Genomic DNA, 20,521 nt, shown 5'->3' with positions numbered 1-20,521 from the left:
AACTCGGTAGGAGGTCGATTCTTAATTGCCCAGCAGCAGCGGAAGCTGGTGGCTCCGATGTCAGTGGGGCAGTGAATCTGCTTCAGGTTTCGCTCTTTGGAGAACTCCTTTAGAGTTCGGACTGAAACCCAGAGCAGATTCACTGCTCCACTGACAACGGAGCTACCAGCCTCCACTGCAGCGCAGCCCCCATTCATGCCCATCTGCAAATGAGACAAGGACATGTGGGGTAGGGGGATTTCAGATCAGCCCTAGTTTTTATTGTAAGCTGCCTTTGGGTTTATTTTGTAGAAGGCAGGGCAAAAATAATAGCCTAAATAAATAAAAGAACACATCAATGTCATATTTTGAATATAACGAATTCAGCGTTTATTTTATCGTACAATTCTTGGGTATTCCTCCCTCTTCTTCTTCTTCTTCTTCTTCTTTTGTTACTTCCATCTTGGACAGGCAGGTCAACAGCTTTAGATCGCTGACCCTAGGATAGAAGCATAAAATGTTCCTGTGATGTTGTCACTGGTTCACCTGATTTTTCTCTCCTGCTCTGGGCTTTGCCTTCTCCCCGCCGCCCCCCGCTATGTCCTTCCATTTTTGCTGAATTCACAGTTCCTTCAAGACACGCTGCCTCACTCACTCTAAACAGACTCAGCAGCTTCTGGTCACACATCCCTCCTTCCCCCATCACCCAACAGCTGTGTTAAGGCAGAGTTAGACAGGCTGGAATTTGTAGACAGCTGTGACAGCTGAGAGGCCAACCTGCTGGGAAACGTTTCGCCCCTTGGCAAAAATGGCTCCAGCTCTGAAGTTCAAGGGAGGGATGATTCCCCCAACCCATCTCCATCCTTTACAAAGGCAAGAGTCAAAGGAACCTCTGCATGTGTGACTGGTGCCCATGTCTGTTGCCATGTCCATACATACTACTGATCTTTTCTTTATTTCATACCCACAACAGCCCAGTGAGGTAGGCTGGGCTGAGAGATGGTGACTGGCCCCAGATCTTCCAACTAACTTCATGGCAGAGCAAGAGTTGAAACCCAGCTTTCCGTGGTTAAAGTCCAGCTCATGATCCATACTACACCAGAGGTGAGGAACCCGCAGGCTGCATGTCAGTGGTGCAGTTAGGTATGCTTAGACCCTTGTCTTCATTGCCTTACGGAGGGATGGGGTGTGTGTGTATGCTTTAGATGGCCACGTGTATTATGTTAATTGTGAAGCACATAACTAACATTTCTCTTTCCACCACCATCACCATTTCATGCTTTACAACTGCTTCTATGCTCTTGATATGTTTCAGGGAAAAAAAACCTGTCTGTCTACCCTGATTTAAAAAATCAATAAATACTCTGAGCATATCCAGTTTCACATTTTAATTTCACTTGAATAATGGCACCGCCATAACAACAGGAATTAAATGGAGTTTGCTTTTGCTGTGCTGATGCTAAGCAGGTTTACTTGGGAATCAGCCCCATGCTGTGTCAAAGGATATTTCAGATAATAAAATGAGCATCTGTAATCATGTACATGCCCAGCCAGCCACCCCAACTGTAAAAAGTTTTTTTTACTTTGGATGCCTTCAGCCTGCAGCAACCCAGGCATCAGTACTGCTGCAAGGAACATGAGAGAGAAAGACTGGCAGGCAGGGGCAGGTATGAGGTCAGAGGCCCAATCATGGAGTACGCTGGCTAGAGTGGCATAACATCCTTCAGAAAGACACTCTAGCTGTTGCACTCTATGGACAGGCCTCTTAGCTCCTGGGTGCATCTGCCTGCCCCCCAGTCTCATTCTTGCAGCAGCTCGCTTGCTGTGGGCTGGAGGCACCCCATGAGACAGTGACTGGATTCACACAACACACTAACCCACACTCAGTAGTTGAGTGTGGGTTGTTCTTGAACCGTGGGTTGTTGTTGTACCATGGGTTATTGTGCTGTTGTAGTGCATTTTCAACAGGGTGGCTTGTTAACCATGCAGTGTGGCTTATTTTTCTCAAACAAGCCACCTTGAGAACCCGTGGTTTGTTGTTAGGTTGTTCAGGGTGGTTAACAAGCTACACTGCATGGTTAGCAAGCCACCCTGTGGAAATGTGCTGTATTCAGACCATATGATAACCCACTCTGCGGAAAATGCACTGCATTCAGAGAACACCATAACCCATGGTACAACAACAACCCATGGTTCAAGAACAACCCACACTCAACTACTGAGTGTGGGTTAGTGTGTTGTGTGAACCCAGTCACTGTCTCATGGGGTGCCTCCAGCCCACAGCAAGCAAGCTGCTGAGAGAACAAGGCAGAGTGTTGTATGAACCCGGCCAGTGTGATCTTGGCAACTGGGGAGGAAGCAAAAGCAGGCTGGGAGAGACAGAGAGGTTCCAGAGAGGGAGAGGGGGAGAGGGGGGGGGAGAGAGAGAACGAGAGAGAGAGAGAAGGGGTGGGGGAAGAAAGAATAGAATTGATAGTGTGTGTGTATGTGAATGGATGGGAGACTGAGCATGAGAAAGAGTGTGGAGTGGTAATAGTGTTAGGACCATCACAACCCTTCTCTCTTTGACTTCTTGAGGTCAGAAGGAATTTAATGAGGAAATACTGAGAGTGACAGTTGCATTATTAACAGTGGTCATTCACAGGGCAGTTGCTGCTGATAACCCAAACATCCTGGCACTAGGTAAGCCAGTTAACACATGTCGGTCATGTGATAAGAACCCCAATTCTTAAGATCACCACCACGCTACACTCTTTCTAAATCCCCAATAGTATTGCATGATTTTACATAGAAGGCCTGGCTGTAAAAGGCAATGTTGGTGAAGACAAGAACACAGCTTTAGATTAAACAATAACAACAACCTAAATATTTGTTTGGACCTCCCTTTTACCTAAAGGTGGGCAGAGAACTTCTTCCCAGTGATTTCCTTTTTGCCTAAAGCAGCTGGAGAAATGGGGGGGAGCACCCCTTTATACTCACTTTCCCTTTCTTTCTTTCTTTCTTTCTCTCTCTCTCTCTCTCTCTCGATTCTTAAGAGACAAAAACCGTGTGAGTGGGGAAGTGATGATCTTAAGAAAGAAAGACAGAGACTGGGTTCACATGATCACAGAGGAGGAAATAAGTCACAGTGGCTTATTTCCTCCACTGCACGTTCTGGGATATTTATTTAATTAATTAATTAATTAATTAATTAAATGTCTTAATCGCTCATCTGGCCAGTAACTGGCCACTCTGGGCGATGTACAATAATAAAACTATCAAAAACAGTAAAATTAAATATTAAAACATCCTGTTCTAAAAATACCCTAACACACCCCAAATGCCTGCCTGAACAACCAAGTTTTCAGTGCATGGCAGAAACTCATTAAAGAGAGGACATAGCGGAGTTCTCTAGGGAGGGAGTTCCACAGAGTGGGGGCCGCTACAGAGAAGGCCCTCTCCCTTGTCCTCACCAGCCTAGCTATCCTGGCTGATGGGACAGAGAGAAGGCCATCCGAGGCTGATCTTGTTGAGCGGTCTATCTGGTGTTGCTGGAGGCGCTCCTTGAGATAGGCTGGGCCAGAACCATATAGGGTTTTAAAGGTCAAAGCCAACACCGTGAATTTGCTCCAGAAAACAACTGGTAGCCAGTGCAACTCCTTCAGCACCGGAGTGATGTGATCACACTGGCGGCTGCCTTTAATCAGGCGAGCCGCTGCGTTCTGCATCAGCTGCAGCTTCTGAACCATCTTCAAGGGTAACCCTACACTGAGTGGATTACAGTAGTCTAGGCGAGAGGAGACCAAGGCATGTACTACCGATGGGAAAAGATGGTCGGGAAGGTAGGGGCGCAGCTGCCGTATCAGATGGAGTTCGTACAGCGCTGCCTGGCTCACAGCTGACACCTGAGTCTCCATGGGCAGCTGGGAGTCTAAAATGACCTCTAGTCTGTGGACCTGGTCTTTCAAGGGTAGCCGTACCCCACTCAAAACCAAGTCAACATCAGTTGATGTTCCCCATACAACAAAACCAACCTGTCAAGAATGCACATTTTCTTCCATATTGTGATAGGGGGACTCCACTCACATGCTGGAAAACTGAGCATGACTTGAAGCATCTCAAAATGTCAATCAGTAAAAGATACATTAGATCAATAATTTTAATAAGAAATGGAAGAAATAACTATGCTGAGAATCTTACAGAGTGGATTAAAAAAAATTTTCCCCCAAGGGTTCAGTATTTCCAGAAATTTTACATCACTAGTCTTTCTATAAAAGTCTTATTATTACATAGTTTTTAGAAATCATTGGTGGGTGGTGAGTGGGGAGTAAAGGCTGGGTAACACTATGTAAACACCATTTTATTCATCATTCTATAACAAAATATTTCATAATCCGAAGCTGGGCCACAGGACAGGAAAGGACGAAGCATCATTGTTTCAAATTATTTTGTTTGTTCAAGCAGATTTAGGACCTCTAACAGTGATTTAAAAAAAAAAAACTTGCAAAATCAATTTATACAACATTCGCAAGAAAATAAAGCAGTATAAGCAATCACAGTAGGTATATCGGTAAAGAAAAAGAAAGTACTTCCGGATGTGTTGATGGCTTAGAGAGGCTTTAAAAACAGATTAGACAAAGGGCCTAATCACACGTACACGGGGGTGTGGGTGTAAAGGTAACTATGGAGGGGGTGGGTTTCACCACGACACACAGGCCCATCACATAACCAGGAGCCACGCGGCACTGTGTGATTCTGCTAACTCCTCCCCCCCTCCGTAGTTACCTGGCAATCTTACTGGAGTAGTTTGTGTGCATCCCAATCCCCTCCGTGGTGCAAATGGGCTCCTGGCAGTCGTTCCAGTATCAAATGGCCACATGGCCATAACGAAAGTCCATGGCAGATACAGTGTCGGCCACAGTGGTGGGTGCTCTAGCCAGTGGACTTAATGGTCACAGGCTGGAACTCCTCTGGAGTCCATTTAAGCCACTGGGGAGCCTGCCAGACAACATGGTAGGCCACCCAGGGGTCAGCTGACCCTTTTGCAGGAGATGGTTAGCCAGGGTGGCTTAGTAACCACGAGGAACATGGTTTTCTCCCCCAAACCCCATGACACACTACACCACAGTGGTTAGCAAAAAAAGCCTAACCACCATGGCTTAGCATGATGTCTGAACAGGGCCAAATTCTCACCCTGCTTCCCAGGAGTATCTGGCTGGCCTCTGTTGGAAGCAGAATGCTAGACTAGATGGGCCATTGGTCCAATCCAACAGGGTTTCTGATATTTCACAGCTGTACAGAAATGGGGTGGCAGTTCTTATAGTATTTCTTAAAGCAGAGATGAGGAATCTCCAGCCCATGGGCCTGATAAGACCTGAGGGGTTTCCCCATCTGGCCTGGCAATTTCCTTCCCTGGCCCGGCCCCCACTGCCCTGCAGCAAAAAGCTCTTATCTCCAATCAGCAGCTGATCGGAGATAAGAGCTTTCCCCTGCAGGGCAGTGGGGGCCGGGCCAGGGAAGGAAATTACTGAGTGATTCAGTCTTACTTCCTTCTGAGTAGTTCTACAGAGGCTTACCTTACTTGTGAGTAGACATGCTCCTTACTATAAATTGGTAACAACAGAATCTGGGGGGTAGATGTTGCAGCCTTGTCCGCTCTTGCCTGTGGCTCTGGCCACCACTGCAGTGCAGTCACCAAGTGCTTCTCCAGAATGGAATCTGGTTGAAAAAAGTTCCCCACTCTTTATCTTGAAGGTCTAGTTGTCACTGAGGTGGCTGATCTGAGTCTGGGCTATACTACTTTAGACTTGAAGTGGGGAGCTCACACAAGTGATGCATCTGTATATATATATATATATATATATAAAAAACTATTATGTATTATTTATTTATTAGTTAAGTTTATATCCCAGTTTCCCACCCACAATGGTGCTCGAGGCAGCTAACAATAATAAAATACAAATTAAAAACAAAATCTGAACTAAAATATAACAAGACAGATCCATTAAAAACTCTCTACATATAGAGAGCTAGCACATCAGGAAGATGCCCTCCTCCCTGAAATACTAGTTTTCTATGTGGAGGGGATTCTCCTTGCATTCAGGGACAATCCATCATGGCAGCCTTTCCCCCTGAGGCCTGAAGTGGTGCAACTCAGACTGAACCAGGCCTGGGTAACAGGGCATTTTCTAGGGCATGATCCGCTAAAGGGAAGGTGGGTGAGGGAAGGAGGACTAGGAAGGGCTCTGTGTCTTGCTGCCCCTTGCCCTCTTCCCACCTTTCATGCCGCTCTCCTCCTTTGGTCGTGAAACTCAAAACACGACAATAATTTTAATGGAAGGCTATTTGGAGCGAGACTGGGCTCCCTGCCACCTTGACCTTCTGGACAGGCTAAATTTGTTCTTCTGCAAACAAGTCGTTTTATTTATAGCTGCGATGACAGGTCTTCAGGGAAGCAAGTGCCTCTTGTCCAGTGGCAATGGGCTCCCTATTCCGCCCCAGAAAATGGGGGGTACTGATTGGGCCCAAAAGTAATGAAAAGTGATGGACAGTAATCCCAGCTAAGGAGACCAGGATTAACTGGCTGTCATTACTAGAGACCCTCGTAACTCAAGCCAGCCGCCAGCCTGATTTATGAGGGGATCTGGAATCGCTGAATCCTCAGCGCCGCTTGGCGCAGCAGGGGGGCAGAGTGTCGGCCTCAGCATAAATAAACCCCTAAAGGTTATTCAACCACTCTTGCCACACGGTGCCTTGGTATTGTCCTGCCAGGCCATAAATATACCAGCTGCTGTTGTGTTACACCTTCTTTGCATGCCTGGGCACCACAGCCCCCGCACGCCTGATTGGGATGTCCTCCCGAAGAGGGTGGCCAGCTGGAACGAAAGGGCACCTGGGCCAGATTCCACTTGGCCTCCATGCCAGGCAACAGGCTTCTCGGGACGGGGTCTGGGATGTTATGGAAAGGGGTGTAGGCGTCAGGGCAGCAAAGGGGATATTGGTGTGCGTGACAGAAGCTGGAGATCCAATTCCACTTCAGTCCAAGTCAGAGCAAAACTGAGACAGCAGAGGGTTAAAAACAGGCACAACACACAAGTCCACCCTGTGTAATTACTGAGCTGCAGTCCTGTCCAAATAGGCGGCCCAATGACGAGGCAAGGCATACTGTTCTTATTTCATTTGTTGGTGAATGGAAATGATTTGCAAATTGTTTTCCTGAATGTGCCTGGTCTTGACCTTCAGTAGATGAACATGCTATGCTTACAAATGTGACAAGCATGACCAAGCTTAACAGTGGAATTGGGGTTTGTCGTTGAGTTGTCCTTGATTTCTAGTTCTTTTTCATTTTTGCCATTGCATTTTGAAACTTATCTCCTCAGTCATGAGGACCAGAAATCTGCCTCATTTATTTTTTTTAAAGATGGGGTTCATAGCAGCTTAAATAGAACCTGGCAAGCCACACAGAGGTGCTTTGGGTCCCAGGTCATATGCCACTGGAATTTCTCACTGGGAGCCATGCCAGCTGTTGACACCTGGTCTAACACTAGTGTAAATCCACAGCAACGCCATTACAATAGGTAGAATGACTCCCAATTTAACTTCACACATGGTGTGCCCCTGAGTTCTCCATCCTCTGCATCCTTCTTCCTCTGACCCTGGAGTCATTCTCTTGTCTTCTTATGAGGTGTCACATTGCAGGGTATAAGGGGATGATTGTGGAAATGACATGGAGGGATTATACAGCAGGGGGTGGACTGACATGATTGTTAGAGCAGCTCCACCTGTCTTCCTACCCAGCACCAGAAAGTTTACAGGATGTTTCCTGGGCTGAACAGCACAGATCTGGGCCTTTGCTGAGCATTTTCAGTCTATAGTTCCAGTATTTAGGAAGCCTTTGGCTGCCAGTTAACTACCCATAGTTGATCAATGCACTTCAAAGAAAGTGTACACCAAAAGTTGTTTTAGGTGGGTTCAATTTTGGTTTTGTACTAACAAGAATTACTAAAGGATAATCTTTTTTGATCCATTTGTTATTTTTATTAGAAATATATATGTAACATCGCAGTAAAATATACTGTGGATATAAAAACATTTTTGTTGTTAAACAGAGCATTGCTAAAGATCTTTAGATCTTAATAGCTTAACAGGAAATATAATTCCTTAAACTTTTCTTGTTCTTAGTCTTTAAGTCCTAATACCTTAAAAAGGAGAGATCTCATTCTATGTACCAAGTTTCCCATTCAATACTGAATAGGCTATTCATCTGACAAGTACACAGCCCTGGTGTGCTTCTAATAGGAAGCTCCCACATTTTAAAATCAGCACATATTTTTTGTGTAAAAGTTACCTCACAGCTAATAACTGTCCCATAAATTAGGGCTCACTGTCTTAATTATCTCACTGTTATGAAACGTTCCTAAAAAAATAGAACATTAAAAAAAGGCTTACATGTATACCTTTCAGGTGAGATAAGATCAATTTTGAATTATACCTTTGAGAAGATAACTCCTTACACAAAGTTTGCTAATTAAACCTAAGTCTATAATTTTTTCTGTACATCTGGCTTTTTGATGTGTATACCTTACACAATTTTTTTTGTTCATTAATTGATAAGTGAAAACTTTAAGTACATTTTTGACCTGGGATAATGCAGTAATGAACAGCTGGTCATTACTGAAATAACGTTTTGTCTGAAGTGATAGGGATTTAACTCAACATTTTCTCTTTGGCTACCATCCAGGTCAACATGACCATTATTTTTTATGGCAGTTACCTAGAATTCATTGTGAATTTGCTTGTGTCTTCTGTACGGATACCAGTTACCTTATTATTTATTTAATTTTCTGGCTCCCTAATTACCTTTTATGCAACATGCTTAATTGCCTGGGGCTTGCAGCTCCAAGACAAGCCAGCTTGTGTGTGGGGTTGCGAAAGGAATAGTCACTTTCTTCAGTAATCATTTTGAGCACACTGAGGACTGTGCCATCACCCTTTTCTGGCAGATCCATGACAGAACTTCCTTCCAAGGAGGCGGAACAGAGGAGGGTCTTTTCAGATGATAAGATAAATGCTGCAGTTGCAGGAGCTGACTCAACGCATCCATATTTGCCTTTTTTTTAAGCACTCAAGAGCACAACTCTCAATGGCCTGGCTTGGTCAATGCAACTCCCCTCTACTCCACCCACAACAGTGTAACAGTGGTGTTTGAAGGGGCTTTGTGGAGGGCAGGTCACAAGGCCCAACCTCTAGAATGGGGACTGTGACATCATCGCAATGAGTGGGATACATTCCTCTCCCTCCAGCCATTTGGTGATCTTTTGTTTTTTTACCTTTACATTATGTACATATGAGGCGGAGCTCTTGTCCCCCTCTTCAGTGTACTGCTGAAGGGGAGGGTTGGTAGCTCAGTCCTCAGGTTCGCTGGACTGGGAGCTGGGCAGGCCCCTCAGGGTGCACAAATGAGTTGGGTGCTTCTGCCAGGCTATTTGAGTCAGCTGGAGGGAGGGGTAATGTGGCCTACTGAGATACTACTCTGGGATACTATTCTGCAGGGCTGGCCTATCAGGCAAAAAAGCTGGGGAAATTGGCCACTTGCCAGCCGGAGGGGGTGGGCCAAAAGGGCCCGTTGGCCCAGGCAGGAGACAGTGCAGTTCTCCACCTGATTGGTTCAGGCGTGTGGGGGGCCCTGCCCACTTGCACTGGCTTGCTTGACAGGCAGAGAGCCAAGGAGCAAGTAGCCAGTGGCATCTCCTGCTCCTCCTTCTCACCACCACTGCCTTTGTCTGGGCCAGAGCGAGAGGCAAGTGAACAAGCCGGTTGCAGTGGTGAAGAGGAGGAGCAAGAAGAGGGGGCTGGTCAGCAGGCCTTTGCTGGGAAGTGGGCCCTTGACAGATGCCCGACCCTGCCTACCCTTCACACCAGCCCTGCGTGCAGCTTATGGGAGCTGTTCTGCCGGCTTACCTCCCCACCCCTGGGTACAGTTAGAGTACGGAATTGCTCTGTAGATCTTTCATATACCCCCCCAAAAACTTATAAGGTTAACCAGTATTCTAACCAACATAATAGCATAAATTATTTTAATGATTCTATCCTTCAAATTCTTGAATTCCTGATACACACAAAATAAAGGGCGCCATAAGAAAAATTCCCAAAGCCACAGTCAGACAATACCTTTATTAGGAGGACCAACCAAAATGTCACATAACAGTGAGCAAGCTTTCCATATGCAAACTTCGTGGTTACAACTTCACAGCAGCTCCCTCACCCCCCGCCCCTTTGCTTAACACCCAGCCTGATGAAGACTTCCAGAGAGATCACAGACCCGCTTACTATTTTGTGACATTTGGTTTGTCCCAGTAAAGGTATTCCGACCATGGATCTTCCATTCCTGGACATTTTATCCAGGTGTTTCCTATTTATTCAAAGGCCCCATACAGTCTGCCAATCACAGGGGCCAAAGTTGCTCATGCCATTCCTTTCTGTGCCAGAAGAGGGCACAAGTGCCAGCTACATTGAACCTGCCACCCACCATACATCTCTTTTCTGCCACCACAGGGAATTCTGAACAATGGAACTTAACACTTGATATTAATCAATGAAGTTGACCCAGACTTTGCAAAGGGACTAGCCTACAAAACCTTTTACTAGCCCATCTGTCCACACATGCCAATCTTAGGCATTTGCATCCTAAAAGGAACTAAAGAAACAACCTTGCTTAGGCTTCCTTGTCTGGTCATCAGGAGGAAATTCCAATTCACCCCAGGTGACCAAGTAAGTGGCTGTTAAACTTTTCCTAGTAACTCTGGCATGCTCTCCAAATCTACCTAGTAACTCTTTGCACAGGAAAATATTCAGACTTATCACCAGGCAGCCCAATCCAGCCCAAGTGTCTCCTTCTCTAACTTCTCCTTCCACCTACTCCGAACATATTGTTTATTTCTCTAAGGTTCCCAATAACAGGCTGTCCACACGGACACCTCAGGGTCAGCTTTATCACTACTTCAGTGCCTCCTTCTCCCTGGCAAGGTGTTACAAAATTGGCCTGATCTCCCATTCTTGGAGGCAGGGGGGAAACCCTCACACCATGCTAATTCATGGCTCCATCGAGTTCCTCTGTTAGCTTTAATCTCCCAGACACCTTAAAACTTCTCTTTTATCTCTGTGGAATGCTAACCAGTGGAGGCTGTGGGGGGCAGGTAGAATACAGGATTAATGGTACCTTGTCAAGGGCAAAAGGAAGGCAGGCCCAGACAGACTGTTGGCTGAGCAGTTTTCACAAGAGACTCATTGGAAGGCCGCAAACCTAAACACACTTATTAGGGAGAAAGGGCGGTTCACATACAGGGCAAGTACATACATTTACTCAAGCAGGAGGGCTGCCTTTGCCAACCTGGTGCCCCACAGATGTGTTGGACAGCATGGCCAACATGGGTTGTGATTTAACATGGAAGCTCTCCCTCTCATTCTGCACTGGAGGACACATTAAATGCTCATCTCGGGTGTCGTTTCTGAAGAGCCTGTGTGGGCAACCCATTCAGATGGATCATTTTCTCATTTATAATTAGGGTTGGCGGAGAATTTCTCCCCGAAACTTCAGGGGGCCGAGCGCCAACGTGTTCGGCCCCTGAACAAGTTTCGGGGAGAAATCCTCCGAACCCCCCCTGCCCCCCGCCTCCCCCCCGGGACGGGACTTACCTTCACCGAATGTCCCTCCCGGTGGCTGGTCCGGCCGGCGGTTCGGCGGGTGTTCGAGTGAGGCAGGAGCGGCAGCCGGTCTTTTGACCGGCTGCCGCCGCCACCATTGCAATGAAAGAAAAAAAAACAAATGCCCCCTGATAGGCTACGTGACGATTCACGTAGCCTATCACGGCTAGATTTGCAAAGTCAGCTGTGATAGGCTACGTCAATCGTCACGTAGCCTATCACGGGTGACTTTAAAAAAAAAAAAAAGTGTGTACGGATAATGGCGGCCCCCATAGGGAGTCGCCATTCCCGTTCCTTATTTGGTCGCTGTAGTCTACGTAAACATTTACGTAGACTACAGCGACTAAATAAGGAACGCGAATGGCGGCTCCCTATGGGGGCCGCCATTAGCGTACGCGCTTTTTTTTTTTTTTTGAAGTCACTCATGATAGGCTACGTGACGATTGACGTAGCCTATCACGGCTGACTTTGCAGATCTAGCCGTGATAGGCTACGTGAATCGTCACGTAGCCTATCAGGGGGCGTTTTTGTTTTTTTTTTTAACTTTCGCATTCGTGGCCGGGCGAGGCGGGAAGCCTCCTCCCCGGCCTGAATTTCGGCCGGGGCGAGGCGGGAAGCCTCCCCCCCGGCCTGAATTTCGGCCGGGGTGAGGCGGGAAGCCTCCCTCCCCGGCCTGAACTTCGCAGGGGGACCAGCGAAGCGCCTTCCCCCCACCGCGAACGTCCTTCGAGGACAGGTAAGTGACTTTCGTCCACCCCTATTTATAATCTGTCAGGGGAATGACTCCCAAAGTGTTCCTGCCTTGCAAAATGCCACTTTGAACTGGCCCCCAAAATCTTGATTGAAGCTGCTCATGAGGCCATTCACCTGAACGGTGGGTGGCCGAATGCGGTACTTTTGCTCTCCCTAACTCAGGGACAGGAAACCTGTGGTCCTCCAAGTGTTGTTCAACTTCAACTCCCATTGTGCCTGACTATTGGCTATGCTGGCTGGGGCTGATGGAAGTTGGCATCCAAAAACATCCGGAGGACCACAGTTTCCCAGTGCCTGCCCTAAATGAACCAGTGGTTGCAGTAAGTTTAGAGGACAAGCCAAATGGATGCAGTAGTCTCTCACTAATGTCTCTTCTTCCCTGCTGTGGTGTGTTTGAGCACTTCTGTGCAGAGCAGGAGTTGATCTCCATGAAGCAGCCCAAGGGAAATGGATCTGCTGCCCTCTCCTTTTAAGGGCAGCTGTGACTGCAGGGCAGGTGTGACTTCACAGTTAGCCCAGTAATAATGGGAAGAGGTTGGCAGAGCTGCAAGTAGCAGCCAACAGGGCTGCGTGAAGGCAGGATTGCTGGAGAAAGCCCAGGCCTTAAAAACAAGGAGCGACTTAGGATGTTATGCTGTGCAGGGAGGAGGTGAGGCATGAACCACCTCTGGTTTAAGATGCACTGCCCCTTTAAGAGCCTCCAAAGGTGGGTATGGCAGTGATGTGGAGGGGGAAATGGTCTACCTTGGTGGGCAGTTGGGGCATGTCCAAACTAGGGCTGCCAAGTTTCTTTATGGGCCCTGGAGCCCGTATTTTTAATAACTGCTTGACACACAGAAATGAAGCCTCTGCCAAGCTTTTCCTGGCATAGATGGGGAGAATCTTCCACTGCTTAGTATTTATTTTTTAAATTTATTTAAAGCAGTTGTACTCTGCATTTTGGCCCAAAAGGCTCCCAAGGTGGTTTACGTCGACACCTAAAATACAAATTCAGCATAAAACAATATTCTAACCTTGTGAAAGAGAGCACAAAATCCACAAAACTGGAGCCAAATAAAACCAAAGTAGTAGGAGTAAAACTCAACTCGGATCAAGGGCCTGGGAACCCTAATTCAGCACCACAAACATGGTTGAGTACTCAGAGATCCAACTCCAGACTTTTAAGAGCTGAGCACTCAAAATCCTGGGCCTGAATGGAAGAACCTGTCCGTTTTGGTTTTTCTCACATCCGAATGTTTTTAATCTCAAGTTATTTCTGTCTTGTTTATGAAGACGTTGCAAGTTGTGGTAAGGTCATATCAAAAAATGAATTGAACAAAATTCTCACCCACCCCTGCCAAGAAACATTTTAAAAAGGAGATTTTTATAATTAACAGATTTTGCAACGACCAACAGCATAGGTATATATTCTCCAGAACAGGACAAGCAGAAGCTCCAGGGGAGGGTTAACCATCCCTTCCACCAGCACCATGACCTAATCCCATTTGACACTTCCCAGAGCTGCTTTAAGTGTTTGTAGGGGGAACATTGTGAGATCTGATTATGGATCTCCCTTCTTGCAGCCAGCTTAGGCCTGAAGCAATGCAGACTTCTAGATCTCACTGATACATTTTGGGACTCCTTTGCCATAAACTAGCCTTCCACCTGGTGCCCTCCAGATGTGTTGGACTGCAGCTCCCATCATCCCCAGCCAGCAATGGCAAGCACCAGGTGGGGGACAAGGCTGTCATAAAACCTCTACATGAAAGAGCTTTTCTGTATCCTTATTTTCCTATCCTTACATTTATCTTTGGACTTCCAGGTGGACGATAAGTGGGGATTATACACAAGGGGCACAATTCACCAGGAACGTCTCCTGCACAACCTCCGCCAAACTCTTGCTCTTGTGCAGTTCCCATTCGTTTCAGCAGGTCTTGAGCAGGAGAACATTTTGGGAAGCTGTGCCCACCCATTCTAGATTGACTTGAAGTAGGTAACTTGATCTATGCAGAAAATCAAATGTGTGGTGCATTGGAAAGCCACAAATAACTTGCTTTTTTGCTGTTGTTCAGTCGTGTCCGACTCTCCGTGACCCCATGGACCATAGCACGCCAGGCCTTCCTGTCCTCCGCTCTCTCCCGGAGTGTGCTCAAGTCCATATTCATTGCATCGGTGATGCTATCTAGCCGTCTCATCCTCTGCCGTCCCCTTCTCCTTTTGCCTTCAGTCTTACCCAGCTTTTGACACCAAATTTGTACTTTTTTTGGTAGAAAATTAGCTTGTTCGATTTAGCTATGCTCCCAAAATTGAGCAATGGGTGAAGGACAAGTTGGAAGTTTATCATTAAAGAAATACAATGATATATAAACCAACAGAATGCCTTGATCAGGGGTGGGTATCTAATGACCTGCAAGCCAGGTCTAGCCCTGGAAGCAATGTTGCTTGGCCCAGCAGTCCTACCAAATTTTAATCAAAGTGCGGTTCTAGGTTTGCTCAGTTTCCCTTGTGTGGAAAACAAAATGTAAAGTTATCCCATTCTTTGCATTCATATTTTATGCCCCAGGCCAGAGCTCGGCTCAGGTTCAAGACCCCTCCCAGCAAAGTGCAACCTAGGAAGCTGCCTTATACCAGGTCAAAATGTTTGTCCATCTAGCTTGGTATCATCTACTGGCTGTAGCTGTTCAGGGTTTCAGATGGAAGTCTTTGTCATCACTTGCTATCTGATCCTTTTAACTGGAGATGTGAGGTCTTGAACATGGGATCTTCTGCAAAGCAGGTGCTCTACCACTTGAGCTATGGTCTTTCTATGTCATTTGGTAGGGTTTCCCTGACCTCCTGGTGGGATTTTAAAGAGGTGGCTTGTGTGAAGAACCCTATTATTTCAGGAATACAGACAAAAGCAAGGGTTTAATTTGAATGAGGGTACAGTTTAGCATTAGAACCTCCCTTCAGTGGCACGGCTTGGTCCCGGAACAGTGAAGTAATAACCTCTAGCTATATACAGCCTATGTCTCATCATTGAGCAATCACAACCAGTCTCCACGTGTCTGGGATTATGGAGCAGAGCTTCAGAGTGTGTGGGACATCAACCCAGTAGCACATCAACTCAGGCTTGTGACCACATACTTCTCACATTAGAAACTAAAAACATAAGAAGAGCCCTGCTGGACCAGATCAACGGCTTATCTAGTCCAACATGCTGTGTCCCACAATGGCCAACCAGATGTTGATGGGAAGCCCACAGCCAAGACTTGAATGCAACAGCAGCCTCCTGCTTGTGGTTCCTCAGCAACTGGCAGACAGAGGCATATACCTCTGATCATGGAAGTAACTTATAGCCATCATGACTAGTAGCCACTGATATCCTCGTCCTCAATGAATTTGTCTAATCCCCTTTTAAAGCCATCCAAGTTGGTGGTCAATACTATATCTTGTGGTAGTGAGTTCCACAGTTTAATTATGTGCTGTATGAAAAAGTACTTCCTTTGGTGTGTCCTGAATCTCCCACCATTCTGCTTCATTGGATTATTCTGGTATTATGAGAGAAGGAGAAAAACTATCCCTATCCACTCTCTCCACAACATACATAGTTTTATAAACCTGTATCTAGTCCCCTGACCCCTGTACTTGCCTTTTTTCTAAATCATAAAGCCGCCAATGTTGCAACGTTTCCTCATAGGGGAGTTGCTCAGGCCCCAGATCATTTTGGTTGCCTTTGTCTGTACTCTTTTCAGCTTTATGATATCTTTCTTGAAGTGCGGCGATGAGAACTGTTCACAGTGTTCCAAGTGTGGTCGCACCACAGAGTTGTATAAAGGCATGGTGATACTGGCAGTTTTATTTTTGATTCCTTTCCTAACGTTCTCCAACATGGAATTTACCTTTTTCACAGCTGTTGCACACAGGGTCAATGTTGCCATCAAGCTATCCACCATGATCCCAAGTTCCCTTTCACTCACTCACTTCATCGACAAGTTGCTCCTCCAACAGACCCACAAAAAAGCTAGGAAATATAAAGAAAACTGCAGAGTCAGTGCTTTGCTTTCTGCCATCGAGAAACCACAACCAGTCCTGTTAGCCACAAAGGGTGTGTGTTAGAGACACCTACCTCAACCTCTCATGCAATTTCCCTAAAATGTTTTAAGAACTTGACAAGATACTATCCACCATAATATACCACCCCAAAAGTGCAAGCTGATCTCTGCCCTGTGCCCAAGAAACACACATTTAAATAAAAAACACAGAAGTAATTACAGTTAGGAAAGTGTTCTTTAAAAATGTGTAGAATTCATACAGCCCTATTGTCCACCGATACCATAGTCTTCAGCGGCTCCTAGTTTAATAATTTTGTCTGTCATGTGTTTCTTCAGGGACGGCTGCTTTAGACATGGCTTTGGGCCCTCTCATCTTCCTGGCTGTGCTCGCTCTAGTCCATAACCCTCTGATGGTCAGCGACCACACAGACTCAGCCACGTTGAACCGACTCCAGGAGCATGAGAAGCTGCTGAAAAATGAAATGGGGCGCCTGCAGGTAGAATTTGACCAGAAGGGCTGGAGCTGGGATCCAAGACAGAGCCGGGAGGATTGGGTTACAAGTGACCTGGCAGCAGAAGATGGAACTTGGGATGGGTGGCACTATGTGGGGCTGATCATTCTCATCCTTTTTGGGTGCTGTAGACACACTATGGAGAAGGAGCCCAATTATGACTCCAGCACAGACAGCTCCAGCACGACTACCAGCGAAGACGACGATGATACCGACATGGAAGTTGAATCTTATGAACCCAAGCAAAAAATGCTGGAGGCTTTTTATGGCCACCATGTCGAGATGGAAATGAGTGATCTGACCAGCATGTGCGAGTTTGTCGAGTCCTTTGTGAATGACTTGTTGGAGACATGTCGGACAGCTCTTCCCTACCAGAACAGCCTCCCTCTGCTGGAGAACTGCATTGGGGTGGACAGCGCCTTTGAAGGGTGGCACACACAGGCTTCCAAGCCATTCAGGGTACTCGTACCTGTACTGCCACCCAAGGGACACTCCTTCCATATTGAAACAAGTGACTCCGAGGCTGCTCCAAGCAAACATGGGCACATTTTGGTAGAGACGGAGTGCATGTGCAAGAGAGAGAGGCTGCTGGGGGATGTGGTATGCTTCCTTCACCACCCAGAGCAAGAACCAAGCAAAGACAAGCAAGGAGCCTTCCTTATGCATGTTTTGTGCACCAGCTCCCACCTGGACATGGAGAAAACCATCCAATGGCTCCAGAGTTTGGTGGACAAGGCCTGGAATAGTATCCATCGGAAGTACAACCTTGATCTCCTACCCCAGCCTTCCAACACAACATGCCGGCTGAAATTGGCATTTCGGTCCGGGAGGTCAATCTCTATCGACATCATACTTGGAGTGCAGCAAGGAGACTCCTTGGTCTTCCTGGCCACCCAAGATGCCGAGAGAGATCATTTAAATGGTACGGTATGGCAGAGGACCTTTGCCATTCAGGAGCTGCTCTTTTTCAAATGGGTGAGCCAGCGGGCCCCAGAGGAGAGCTGCCACCTGAAATGTCTCCAGATCCTCATCTATTTCAAACAGTCCAGCCCATTAGATAAGAACGCAGTGCTCACCAACTATCACTACAAGACGTGCCTGATGCACCTCTTGCTCCTTCGGCCCCTGTCAGATTGGGAGCCTGAGAACATTGGGTCAAGACTTCAGGACATCCTCTTGTTCATGCATGCTGCCCTGCAGGAGAAATACCTTGAACACTTCCTGATTGGTAACATCTCCTTGCCTATCCAGATTCCTATGCCCAAGGCCCTCCGGAGCGCTACACCCCTTAATCTTTTTGAGCATTTGTCACAGGACCCCAGTCTTCATGCTGAGGCAATGAAGGAGTTTGTGGAGGTTATAGAACGAGTGAGGGCTCTCTTGTCAAAGCATGAAGAGTAGCAAATGCCAGCTCCACTAGAAAGGCTAGCCTTCTTTGGCTTGTCAAAGAACCACATATTCTAACCAGGCTGGAAAGGTGGTGGTACTGTTGCCAGCAATGAAACAAAGCTGGATGAGACGTATGGGAGCAATGGCATCGCTGATCCTGGAATAGTGTCATTTGGGTGTCTTCACAAGGTTCCCAGGCTTCAGAGTGGTCTGAGAAAAGGCAGGTGGGCTTGCAAAGGACCTTTCACTTACATTCCTAGTGCCAGCTACTCTCCTGTATTTTTATATGCTCCAGTTCTAAACGAATTTGCTCTATTAGACTTCAAATAAAGGTTCCAGCAAGCTGTGTTCTTAAACTCTTGCAATGGTAGTTTCTCTTCCAGGCCTCTAATGAAATCAAGAGTCTCCCACCCATCTAGAGTCTAGCTAGTTACAGGCACCAAACGTCTGCACCTTCCATGGCTGCCATCTCAATGGAGCAACATGTGGGAGGAGGGGTCACTATGTCCCTCAGTCTGAAAGTAGATGGGCAAACAATTATGGCAGTACAGTCACACCAATGCCAGTACCCAAGTCACTTAGCGGCTGACGCAGGAAATCCAAATAGTATTTCCACCCTTCCGCCAATTAACATGGGACACAACCTATCAGGACGTTCTTCTACACAAGCCTAGTTGAAATGGATGGGAGGTGGGAGCCAGGGCATTTTTTTCTTTTTAAAATAAGGTCTAGGCCAGGAATGGGCAACTTGTGGGCCTCCAGATGTTTTGGCCTATAACTCCCTTACTTCCTCACCATTGGCTATTCTGGCTACGGCTGCTGGGAGTTGAAGACCAAAACAACTGGAGGGCCACAACTTGCTCACCCCTGGACTAGGTGATTTGTGCCAGCAAAAGTGTTTAACTGAGGCTGCAGGACTCTTCTTTAGCATGAAACATCAATACTGATGCACGGCCAACTTCCTTGTTCCAGGCACTAAGTCAATGATGCAATATGTTCAGCTGCAGTGTTCAATTTGGGGTGGGCAGAAGGTAGATTAGAATCTATTTATAGATTGTCATGGGTTTCCGACTCCAAATAATATAAAAACAGCAAGTAAAATGGCGAGATCAAGGCTGCAGTCCTATGGGTTGAGCCCTCGCAAGACAGAAACCACTGAACTCAAGAGGCTTCTGCACATCCAATGCCCTGCCGGGCTGAAGCCAGCAGGGTTGGAGGAGCAGCGGAAGCAATCTTCCTCTCCCTGTCCTCCAAGGCTTCCTTGGCTGCTGTGTGGCTGCACTGTGGCCAAGCAGCAGCCAAAGTGGTCAGATGATGTTGTTCAGTCGTTCAGTCGTGTCCGACTCTTTGTGACCCCATGGACCAAAGCACGCCAGGCCTTCCTGTCCTGCGCTCTCTCCCGGAGCGTGCTCAAGTCCATATTCATCGCGGGTCAGATGATGAGCAGAGGCCTAAACAATTCAATAAGAGCGCAACCCTATGCACGTTTGGAGAGAAAAAAGGCTTACAACTCCCAGAATGCCTCAGCCAGCCATGTTGGCTGTGGCATGCTGGGAGTTGTGGGCCTTTTTTTCTGTCTAAACATGCATAGGTTTGCGCCTTTAGCAGGGGACTGCCCTGGGACTGGGAGCAAGATGGTAGCCACTCACTGAGCTGTTTCTGCATCTTCTTATTCAGTTGCTTTACAGTTTAATCTACAACCTTAATATTACTTTAACCAGCTTCTGTTGCTTGATTACTCACCCTGGTATGCTACATTGTTATTTTTAAAAATAGTTTACTATTTCGTTTATTTTTAGTCACCTGGTGCATTTCACGTGGAAAGACGGGGTATCAATTTAACAAATAAAACAAAACTGTTCCTCCTTACCAAGAACATTTCTTTCTTCCAGTTGTTTTTTTTAACGTTGTGGGTGTGCAGAATACCAGCTGCCCAATGGGAGTGACACTAAATTCTCCACTGATTTCTATGGGAGCTCTTACGTCCGCCCCGACGGTAGAGACCCCTCAAGTGATATCAGTCATTAGTAAATAAGTAAGTAGAGAGCGATTCAACTCGGGAATTGGAGTTTGGTATCTTCTACACTTTTCATAACTCTGCGCTCCCAGGCGCAATCTTCCAACTTGGCTCCTCCCACACGGCGCACGCCTCACTTCGAACCATTATCTGCGCGCTGACGTCGCGCGCCAGCC

At 46.8% G+C, this 20,521-nt stretch overlaps 1 protein-coding gene and 1 long non-coding RNA gene across 4 annotated transcripts; one reads left to right on the top strand and one right to left on the bottom strand.

Annotated features, from left to right (window-relative positions):
* Window positions 1–349: 349 nt before the first annotated feature.
* On the bottom strand, window positions 350–11,789 carry LOC146340749 (uncharacterized). The gene is made up of 4 exons (XR_014783753.1): window positions 11,653–11,789; window positions 5,535–5,676; window positions 2,959–3,008; window positions 350–478 (listed from the first exon to the last, which is right to left on the bottom strand). It is a non-coding gene; the product is annotated as an uncharacterized LOC146340749 (long non-coding RNA).
* Window positions 11,790–12,217: 428 nt separating this feature from the next.
* ITPRIPL1 (ITPRIP like 1) lies at window positions 12,218–20,199 on the top strand. 3 transcript variants are annotated; one of them, XM_084804141.1, is made up of 3 exons: window positions 14,314–14,382; window positions 16,764–16,924; window positions 17,071–18,681. In XM_084804141.1, exons 2-3 carry the CDS (start codon window positions 16,905–16,907, stop codon window positions 18,338–18,340), a joined length of 1,290 nt encoding a protein of 429 aa, XP_084660267.1. In that variant the 5' UTR covers window positions 14,314–14,382; window positions 16,764–16,904; the 3' UTR covers window positions 18,341–18,681. The 3 variants fall into 3 exon arrangements, with proteins under 3 accessions (XP_084660265.1, XP_084660267.1, XP_084660266.1); XM_084804139.1 differs by lacking the exon at window positions 14,314–14,382 and adding an exon at window positions 12,218–12,397 and having other exon boundaries at window positions 16,764–20,199; XM_084804140.1 differs by having other exon boundaries at window positions 14,331–14,382; window positions 16,764–18,675.
* The last annotated feature ends 322 nt before the right edge of the window (window positions 20,200–20,521 follow it).

Source organism: Heloderma suspectum, chromosome 6 (assembly GCF_057233095.1).
Source record: "Heloderma suspectum isolate Gila_16-S chromosome 6, 16-S_ref, whole genome shotgun sequence".
Taxonomy (NCBI): Eukaryota; Metazoa; Chordata; class Lepidosauria; order Squamata; family Helodermatidae; genus Heloderma; species Heloderma suspectum.
Note: the sequence above shows the minus strand (reverse complement) of the source record. Positions and strands in the feature narration are given on the sequence as shown.

What these genes read in the sequence shown, in the direction of transcription:
- ITPRIPL1 (XM_084804139.1), top strand. Translation starts at nt 16,781, where the DNA reads ATGGCTTTGGGCCCTCTCATCTTCCTGGCTGTGCTCGCTCTAGTCCAT.